Source organism: Malaya genurostris, chromosome 3 (assembly GCF_030247185.1).
Source record: "Malaya genurostris strain Urasoe2022 chromosome 3, Malgen_1.1, whole genome shotgun sequence".
Classification (NCBI taxonomy): domain Eukaryota; kingdom Metazoa; phylum Arthropoda; class Insecta; order Diptera; family Culicidae; genus Malaya; species Malaya genurostris.
Window position 1 is genome coordinate 203,780,759 of NC_080572.1, and position 10,957 is coordinate 203,791,715.

The 10,957-nt window shown below is 34.3% G+C and overlaps 1 protein-coding gene across 1 annotated transcript; it reads left to right on the top strand.

Annotated features, from left to right (window-relative positions):
* The first annotated feature begins 8,110 nt into the window (after positions 1 to 8,110).
* On the top strand, positions 8,111 to 9,739 carry LOC131436097 (RAB6-interacting golgin). Its single transcript, XM_058604587.1, has 4 exons — positions 8,111 to 8,265; positions 8,326 to 8,782; positions 8,842 to 8,982; positions 9,044 to 9,739. The coding sequence occupies exons 1-4, from the start codon at positions 8,190 to 8,192 to the stop codon at positions 9,294 to 9,296; spliced, it is 927 nt and encodes a 308-aa protein (XP_058460570.1). The 5' UTR covers positions 8,111 to 8,189; the 3' UTR covers positions 9,297 to 9,739.
* Positions 9,740 to 10,957: the final 1,218 nt, after the last annotated feature.

A 10,957-nucleotide genomic window follows, 5' to 3' on the forward strand; every position in this document is an offset into this window, starting at 1 on the left:
ATTTTAACCAGAAGTCTCAAGGCAACATCGGGAAGATTTTTAATAAGAATATTAAAAATTCCATCATTACCAGGAGCCTTCATGTTTTTGAGTTTCCTAATAATTGATTTAATTTCATCAAAATTCGAATCAATAATGTCATCGTGTGATAACACTTGGGTTGAAATATGATCATATTTCAGTGAGACTTCATTTTCAATAGGACTCACAACGTTTAAATTAAAATTGTGGACACTCTCGAACTGCTGAGCAAGTTTTTGAGCTTTTTCACCATTTGTAAGAAGTATTTGATTTCCTTCCTTGAGAGCAGGAATTGGTTTCTGAGGTTTCTTAAGAACCTTAGAAAGTTTCCAGAAAGGTTTAGAATATGGTTTAATTTGATCAACTTCTTTAGCGAAATTTTCATTTCGCAAAAGAGTAAATCTATGTTTAATTTCTTTTTGTAAATCCTTAACTATGTTTTTCATAGCAGGATCACGAGAACGTTGATATTGTCGTCGACGAACATTCTTCAACCGAATGAGCAGTTGAAGAATGTCATCGATGATAGGAGAATTTAATTTAGTTTGAGCTTTGGGAACTGAAAGATTTCTAGCTTCGATAATATAATGATTCAAATTATCAATGGCTGTGTCGATGTCCGCAGAATTTTCTAAAATAGTTTCATGATCCACATGATTTTCAATGTGAGATCTGTAATCCAACCAATTAGCTCTATGATGTTGAAAATAGAACTAATTGGATTAATTATAGCTTCGTTGGAAAGTCTGAATGTTACTGGAAGATGATCTGAGTCAAAGTCAGCATGTGTAGTTGGTTCACTACAAATGTGACTTTGATCTGTTAGAACCAGATCAATTGTAGACGGGTTTTTCACGGAAGAGAAACAAGTAGGATTACTGGGATGAAGAACTGTGAAGTAACCAGCTGAGAGTTGATTATGAAGTATTTTACCATTACTGTTATTTTGCCTACAATTCCACTGGACATGCTTAGCATTTAAGTCCCCTATTACGAAAAATTTCGATCGATATCTTGTAAGTTTTTGCAAATCGCCTTTAATGAAATTTAATTTTTCGCCGGTGCATTGGAATGGCAAATATGCTCCAGCGATGAAATAAATTCCATGAATGGTTTCAACTTCGATTCCCAAGCTTTCAATAACTTTAGTATTGAAAGAAGGTAAAACTCGATGTTTAATTTGCCGTTGGACAAAAATGGCAACTCCACCACCCATTCCAGTAAACCTGGAATGAACCACATGAACCACATAATGTGGATTACTTTTCAATTTTACATTTGGTTTAAGAAAAGTTTCTGTCACAATGGCAATATGAATTTTGTGAACTTTGAGAAAATTATAAAATTCATCTTCACTCGATTTCAAAGATCGAGCCTTCCAATTTAAAATATTCAAATAATTATTTAACATCACTGTTAAATTTTAAATTCATTATAATATTATTTGCAAATTTCCATCCGATTTGAAATGCTTCAAAAAGTGATGAAGTCGAATTCATTTGGATGATCATTTGAAAAAGTCTTGTAGGTAGATCATTTTATTTTCAGTTATATCGCCTAAATCGACTTCATTTAAAGAAGCGAATGGCATTGAAGGAATATTTGTAGGTAGACTGCCATTAGAAGAAGATGATTTGGCCGGTCTACCTATTAATAAATTGTTTTCGTTAGAAGAAGAACTGCAGGGCGGTCCTGTGTTTCGATTATTTACATTCGAAGAAATAGGTGATAGATTTCTACCTAATATACCAGCATAACTGACATTAGAAGAAGATGATGACGAGGTCGATCTACCTGTCAATAAATTGTTTTCGTTAGAAGACGAATTGGCAGGCGTACCTGTTTTTTGTTTCGAAGAAATCAGTGCCTTAGAAGAATTAGGCGTGGCATTTGAAACGGTTTTTTGATTTTCAGGTATGCTCTGTAAATTTAAGGTCGTGGATTTGACTTGTTGTCGAAGCGAACGAGCGTTTAAAATTTTTTCCCTGACAGGACATTTCAAATAATTGGATTTATGATTTCCATTGCAATTTGAACATGAAAATTTATCAGTGGTTTCATTCATTGGACAAACGTCTTTCGAATGCGATTTACCACAATTCAAACACCGTATATCCATATGACAATTTTTGGTTCCATGACCGAAGCCTTGGCAACGACGACATTGCGTTAAGTTTGCAATACGATTATGCCGTTTATAATGTTCCCAATGAATTTTAATGTGGGAAATGAAACGTACTTTTTCTAAAGTTTTCAAATTGTTTACATCACTTCGATTGAAGTGTATTAGGTAAAGTTCATGGGAAATTCCAGAGCGTGGTTTAGAAGTACCATTCGCCTTTTTTTTCATAAGTATTACTTGGGAAGGGGCAAAACCAAGCAATTCTTTTATTTCATTTTTAATTTCATCAATACTTTGATCATTTGATAATCCTTTCAAGACAGCCTTGAAGGGTCTGTCTGATTTTATATCATATGAATAAAATTTATGAAGTTTCTCGGTCAAATATCGAATAAGACGTTCGTAATCTTCCAATCCATCCACCAAGACTCGACATTCTCCTCTTCGTCCGATTTGAAATGAGACTTTCACTTCCGGGAGAAAAGTAGAAAGCTCAGTACGGAATGCTTTGAAGTCGGAAATCATCACCGTCACTGGTGGCATAGATTGATGTTTCTTCCCAGAACGACAAGCGTCCATTTTGGGAATTTTTGAAGAATTTTCTTCTATGTCACTACAATCGGATTCAGGAAGAATCTCGTAAATATTGTTAGACGGCATATGATCAACGGAAGGGAAATCCGTCCGTTGTCTTTTATTTTTACATTCAGATTCTATAAGATCGTGAATGTTATTAGAAAAATGTTGAATAACGGATTGTGATTTATTCCGTATTGAATTATTTTTAGCCTTAGGCTTGTTGCCTTTCCGGTTGGACGCAGGCATTTTTGAAATTAATGAAATTTTAAATTAAATTAACTAGGCTAAATTAGTCTTCGATTAGACTCCTAGCTAGCCTTAAAAAAGGCTGATAAATTTCTTAGTCACTCTAATATCACTCTTTGTATCACTTAGTCACTCTTTGTATCACTTAGTCACTTAGTTAGTGATTCAGGTAGCCTTGAAAAAGACTGAAGCCTTGAATCAATGAAACTCTAGGTAGCCAGAAAAAAATTCCAGGAGCCAAGAGCTATACGCGTGCGGCGAGAACGACTGCTCAACACCGACTGACAACAAATATTTAATGCAGGTTATATTTGTCTTGACTGAACAGAAAGGGCACCGAATTATTGGATACTATAAAAAGTAGAATACCAGTGCTTAAATTATAAATGTAATTAGAATTGCTTACGAATATAAAAATCGGAGAAAAATATACCAAAACAAGTCTTTAAATTATTTTTAAAGAAATCATTTTACTCTTGAAAACAAAACAAAACGAATGGCTTTAACAAACGAAAGCGTAGATTGAAACACTTATCATTTAATATCTTATCATTTATTTCAACTGCCAAGTTTCTAGATTCAAAGCACTACAGATATTACCTTTTTCTGAAGTTAGTTCATTTTAAACTGATTTTGCGAGTTGAATTTATTATGAAATTGTTTGTTAGGAATTGACAGGAAGTCACAAGTAAAATGTTTGTTATTTTTATCAAAATATTTATTGAAACAAACTAATCCACTAGGATAAATCAAATGTCTAGTTTTGTTGTTTCAAGCAACAATATTTGCTATATTAAACTAAATTTTCTTTTGCACTATTTCAATAAAAAAAATCGTTGCACATTTAGTTACATTTACAATATTTTTCTCTGCGTGTACAAAGTTACCTGCGCATTTAACACAACTACAGTAGCATAAATCAACTAAACCTTGATTTCCCACTGTACGGTGACACTGACAGCGCTTCAAGTGAGAAACGGGTGTACTTTTTTCTGTTAGCTACTGTGGTTGTGTTAAATTCGCAGGCAACTTTGTACATGCATTTTATGAGCATTTACGCACCCATTCTACACCAGACGGCGCTTTTGATGTCACGGGTTGCTCAACTACAGTACTATTACACTGGGGGACTCTCTTGTTGCCATTAGGGATGTCGGAAATTTCGAATTACTCGATTATTCAATAATCGAGTATAATTTTGAAACTAATCGATTGAAATTTACTCGATTATCTGGGTTATTTATCGATTACTCGATTATTCATTCGATTATTACTATGAGATTTTTTTAATTATTCGATTAGCTCAATAATCGAATATTAGTTTTAAGCTATTCGATTATATATTACTCGATTATCTCGATTATCGTAATATCGATCGATATTACGACATCCCTAGTTGCCATTCGTTTCAATGTTCCACTGATTGTATCACATGGTCTCTAACCGAGGTTGCGAAGTAATTCCAATCCGAATCTATGTTGTATTTTGTTTTAAATTTACAGAGGCTCGCAAAATTTTATATTGAGAAGCTGCTCCGTCCGATACAAAAATAGAATTTTTTATATTCATTCGTTGTTTTAGAAACTATAAATTTAGAAATGAAAACTTGTATAGCAATTGGCATATTGTCGCAAGACCGAAATGTAGAGGCGCTGCTTGTTTAGAGATGATACTTTCAGCAAGAGCTGTCAAATCGGTAGGAAATTGTCTAATTACTCCACCTTTTCAATGATTTCTTTTGAAAACGGGCAAATTCATTTGAAAAATCATAGTAGAAGTTAAAGAAAATGTTTTTACTCTGAGGTGGTAATGTTTAGAATAGAGCATTAAACTTGGTTTGATACCATTTTTCAAATGTCTGGAAATAACAAATAAAGTATCCAAAGTAAATAGTACTCTATCGCTATACACTCTAGTACTCGAGAAATCAACATTACACTGGTTTCTGTTTAAAAAAAATGTTGATCCGAATAAACCTAATCTTACCCAATTTCACACATTTCTGAAGAATTTCCATATTTAATCGTAGTTTACACTGAAAAAAGTAGTAGTAATCACTTTGAAATCGATTTTCTTCTACTCCGAGTGTACTTTTATTGCTGATATCTATATGTACTATTGAATAAACGATAAAAATGTTGCAAATCACTACTGCCGATATGAAAACTTCCGAGATAATCCTTCTTTTCTTGGTTCCATTTTTCATTGGCAGGTGTCGCTACCGGTAAATCAGCTTTGCGACAATGTGCCAATTGTGTCATGCTTCAAGACTTCCGATATTATATTATAACAAAACTCAAATAATTGGAACACTGAATATGAAATGAAATGTAGAGGCGCTGCTTATTTAGAAATGATACTTTTCAGGAAGAGCTGTTAAATCGGCAGGAAAAATTTTAATTACTTCATCTTATTAACGGTTTCTTATAAAACCGGGCAAATACATTTAAAAATTCTTAGTAGAAGTGGAAGAAAAAGTTTTTACTCTGAGCTGGTAATGTTGATCATAATTTATTGTGCGAAAACTACCGTTTATTTAGAATTAAGCATTATACTTGGTTCAATACCATTTTTCAAATGCCCGGAAATTACAAATAAAACATCCAAAATAAATTGGACTCGATCGCTAAACATTACACTGGTTTCTGATTCAAAAAATGTTGATCCAAATAAATCTAACCTTACCCAATTTCTCACATTTCTGAAGATTTTCCATGTTTAATCGTAGTTTACACTAAAAAAAGGAGTAGTAATCACTTTGAAATCAATTTTCTTCTACTCCGAGTTTACTTTTATTGCTGATACCTACTTGTACTATGGAATAAACGAAAAAATCGTTGCAAATTACTGCTGCCGATATGAAAATTTTCGGAAGAACCTTCCTTTTCTTGGTTCCATTTTTCATTTGCAGATGTCGCTACCGGTAATTCAGTTTCGCAGTAATGTGGTAGTCGTGTCTGATTCTTTATAATATATTACAAATGGATGAAGTGTTGCTTGATCATTGTTCCAATGATGACTATGAACATCATCGTGGAGAACGAATGAATAATTCTCTGAAAATCAAAAATTACAACTTTTACAACTATTTATTATTGTGTTATTGAATTATTGAATAAACGAAAAAATCGTTTCAAATCACGCTGCTGAAACGAAATGTTCTAAAAAGTCATCCTTTTCTTAATTTCAATTTTCATGCAAAGCTGGGCGATCTAACGCTGTGTTTCACAGTTAAAGGCGTACATGTGCGAGAATGATGATTGCAAGTTTATCTGTCCAAATACAAGGGAAATCCAATTTCCACCTATAAAATCATTTATAACTTATTGAAAACGTCATTTTTCCAATCGAAAATTTAATTTCAGTGTCAGAAAAATCATTTTCCACTTCTGTTAGATAGAAAATTTTATGTTGATCATTTTTAAATGATTTCATTCGTCGTGGTTATCATTAAATGTTACTTGAAGGATGCGCAAACACTACTTTTATTATTATTCCGTCACGCAAATGTAGACCACATATAAATTGTTTACAATGTTCGCTTACATAGCACGCATTATTTCTACGACAAAGCTGAAATTTTATTTGATTTTTTGACATAGTAAGGTTAAGATGTTCGCAGTATTGGTTGTAATAGCGAATTATTCGATTGACTGGGCTGTATTTTGCATAATTTTTTTTAGCATGTTTTTCAAAGAAAAAATTCCTGGAACGTAGTTGATGACTAGGTATATAAAATTTTAATTGCGATAATAATGGAGCTGATTAAATGCGTTGAGAAATAATGTCGCTGATAAAATAAAGCATTGCAAAGTCGCGGCGTTCTTTAAGTGTTTGTAAATTGATGAGCATGCTGCGTGCTTCATATGATGGTAGAGAAAATGCTGTCCAGTTTAATTTACGAAGTGCATATAAAAGAAATTGTTTTTGTATCGATTCAATGCGTTCTTCATGAATAATGTTATATGGATTCCATATTAGGCTGCAATATTCCAAAATGGGTCTGACATATGTACTATATAGCAATTTTATAGTATATGGGTCTTTAAAATTATGACTGAAGCGTTTGATAAAGCCCAGCACACTGCTTGCTTTATTGATTATTGTGTTATAATGTACCACAAATGATAATTTGGAGTCCATGATTACACCTAAATCTCGTACAATTTTACTTTTTTCTACTATTTGACATCCTAAAAATACCGAACCAAATATGTGATATTATGATGAGTGAGAAATAGTGTTTTACCGTCTTTTGATTTATTCCTCTAGCGTTCAAAATAACCTCAACCGAACCGAAACAAATTACGGATATCGAAATGTATTTACATATCATCTTATAAGATCAAAAATGATTACACGAAATAAAAGAAAATTATTTTTCTTACATTTTTAAGTTAACAGTTCTAGTAAGAGATCTTAAAATTCTACAATTCAATTGAAATTACATGATTGCCCAATTAGAGCCCGTGTAAAATTCAATCGTCGCCCTAAGAAAGGTTCAAATATTGAAACTTAGATGACGCGTCAGGTAAAATTAATTTTGCGTTAGATTGTCAATATCGCCTACGATAATTTACATTGTGTTACATTATAGTGCGATGTCGGCCCTATAATGTGATGCGCTTTCAGGTTGATACGGTTGATGCAATCGGTTCAAAAGTTTTCGGTTATGGCCAATCATAAGTAAACGGATAAAATTCGCAGAGTACATAATTTATCAATTTCGCACGAACAGCGCCTCTGCATTTCACTTCAACGTAAATGTTTCGATAACGAAATTTTTCCTCAAGTGAAATATTTCAGTATTTCTCAAACAGAGATGCCAGGTCTGCAGATTTGTCTGTAAATCTGCAGATTTGGGGTATAGTGCTGCAGACATTTTTTGTTGTGCAGACTTTTGCAGACTTTTGAAATTCTCGCAGATTTTTGCAGACTTTAGAAATTCTCGCAGACTTTCGTCCATATTTACAGACTTTTGAAATTTCCGCGACCTTTTTTTTATTTTTGCTCGCTAAATCAGTTTTGCGTGTCATACTTTATAGAGAAATTGCTACCAGCAAGACATACTTGCTGACTGCAGATTTTCTTTCAGATTTACAGACCCTGTCTGCAGATATTTGAAATTTTTACCTGGCATCTCTGTTCTCAAATGAGCTGTCAGTTTGTGTCGCGTAAACAAATTTTGCGAAGCCAACGTAAACATAATTTTTAAGCAAAAATGTCCAAGCCTTTCGTTGGGTTTTCCGACGATGATATTTACAAGATTACTCGTCAAAACAACGGAAAGGATGCCGGTAAGTTCTATATTCATGGATCAATAATTATTTCGATCGAGTGATGTGTTTTACTTGCAGCAAAAAACCTTTCGCGTCCTCACCAAAAACCTGTACGATTAGGCGAAAGAGCTGCAACAAAAAAAACCACCGTGAAGGAGCATGTGCAAGAAATTGCTGCCGATAGCAGTACGACCACCAGTTGCGTTGATTCCAGCATGTATCCAAACCACCCAATTCAACAGGCTGTTGCATTCAAACCACTGCCGGTAATGATGAACGCCCCGGAAGATGAATCCATTTTGATTCTTCCTAAACATCCTACGGCCGTCGTGTCATCTGCTACAAATGCGCCGTTAACGTCAGACAACCTGGTTTTAGTGGAACGGCCGGGTTCAACACCACCGACAAAGGTTGCCTCTGAAACCGTTACTCCTTTCAAGGGAATATCTCTTAAGGATTTTGAACAACAACGAAGACTGATGCAGGAGCAAAATCAGCAAAAGCGTGAAATGCTTCAAAAGGCCATTGATCAATAGTAGTTTAGGATTAATTTCAAAATTCGTACTACATACTAATATGTTTCTATGATTTCAGTGCTCAGAAAACGGCTGCTGAAGCAAATAAACTTCAGGAGATAAAGATAGAGCTAGGAAAACTGGATTCGGAGCTAGCCTCTGATGTGGCAATACTTAGAAAACAAATCGATGCGGCTAGTTTGCATTTTGCTAATGTTGAGTAAGTCGATCAAACACTTTGCCTCAATTGTGTTAAACTAAGGCTTTATTTTTGCTTCTAGGAAAAACTATCTCAACATAGAGAACCTCTTCCTCAAGGCAAAAGTCGAGCTTCATCAGGCCCACGAACGGAAAGAAATGCTAACGGAGCATCTTTGCACCATCATTTCTCACAACGAAGAACGCAAGGCGAAGCGACTGTCCGAATTGATGGAGAAAGTGGGTCTATCTGTGAACGGACATTTCGATGACACACTCAATACGGAAAATTCCTCTTCGTTGGTTTCCTCTACGGTGGACACACCAAAAAAATGACCGCCTGAACTTAATACGCACAACCGCCATGAGCGAACAAAATAACGTACTAATTTGATATTGCTGCAACCAATAACCAAAAATCAATAATTCTTATGATGGATCTAGCAATTGCATGTATTTTGATCTTTTCTCCCGCTTTACTACTGTTGATTAATGTACGTTTTGTGATTAGGATTCTTAAACATTTTTGGATATTTATTCTTACTGTTATCGTTTAATCTCTCGGTTACTTTAGTATGAGTATTAGACGCCTAACAAAAAAGTTACACCGAATAGCAATTATAAATTAATGATAGATATAGAAATGCCCTGAAATGGTGCTGAATGCCGGTTTTACACAGTTCTAAGAAGGAATAAACTTCCAGTAGGAAACTAAGGGAACAAAACAATAATAGCGATAGTTGATTAAAAGTATTTTTGATGCATTTTTATACTATTAACTACAATAAATACATTTTATGGATTAATTACAGATAGTTTTTATTTATTTGGGTAAAACAAAATTCAGATTCCCATTCCGATCTCATTTTCTGATTTCGGTTTGAGTCCTGGTTGGTAGTGTCCACTGGAGCAAAACTGTAAAATTGGCAATTTACAAGGAATTTTAGTGTATGTTCCTCTAACTGAATTACCAACAAAATACCGCTGTTTCAGTAATACACACACTTGGAAAATTTCGCAGAATTCGGTTATTTTTTACCGAATTTTCAACAGCTGAACGTTCGGTTATTAAATTGATTACCGACCGTTCGGTAACTGCTGAACTGTCAAACAACTACCGTAAACTGTAAACCAAATGGATTTCACAGATTGTTCGTTATTTTTTTGTTTGTTTTCCTTTGACGGATTTTCGGATTTCAAAAAATAATACGAATTCACAAAAACGAATGAAGAAAATTCCAGCCTGTTTTGGCTATGGTTTTATTCCACGGAAAAAGGGTCAAATGTTCCGGCTGACCAGAATTATGAGCGCCTTCCAAAACACTGCACAATCCGTCGAGTCCACCAGATATTACCCTCGAACGATTTGTGTAGGCAGCAAATAGACAAATGATACAAAATTATTTTCTGCCTATGAGCGACCCTGTCAGCTTGGAGCGAAATCAATCTTCAGTTCAACAACGCCATCGCACGGCATCACATTCATGTCAATTGTATGGGTGCGCAGTCCTGCTATTTTGGCGCGCACGAATTTGACATTTCTCTCCCCTACTTCTATGTATGAGATTCGATGCGGACTCACCTGAGGGCGACATGCTCGCAAAAAAGGATGTTGGCAATGATTTGTTCGGGAAATGTGAGAGCTGGATATCTTGTTAATATGATGTCTTTGCTATAAGTAAACAAAAAGCTTTTAGTGGTTCTAATGTCTTACAAACTTTGGCACCTGTTCCTCAATATCAAAAAATATTGAAGAGTTCGATGAACTCTTCAATTTTTTTTTTCGTTTGGTTGATCAAAAGACACTTACTGAAAATTTTAATAACTGTTTGACAGTTAGTTTCACGACAATCAGTTTTCACAGAAGTTCGGTTATTGGAAGATAATTTTATCATACGGACAGTATGATTTTCTGCGATTTCAGATTTACCTTATGAAGTATATCTATTTACGTATGAAATTCTGTAATGAAAATTTACGTAAAACTGATCGTCCGG

Excerpts from the sequence above, each read along its gene's own strand:
- LOC131436097 (XM_058604587.1), top strand. The coding sequence starts at position 8,190 with ATGTCCAAGCCTTTCGTTGGGTTTTCCGACGATGATATTTACAAGATT. Across the intron at positions 8,266-8,325 it reads AAACAACGGAAAGGATGCCG|CAAAAAACCTTTCGCGTCCT; the intron begins GTAAGTTCTATA and ends TTTTACTTGCAG. Across the intron at positions 8,783-8,841 it reads CAAAAGGCCATTGATCAATA|TGCTCAGAAAACGGCTGCTG; the intron begins GTAGTTTAGGAT and ends CTATGATTTCAG.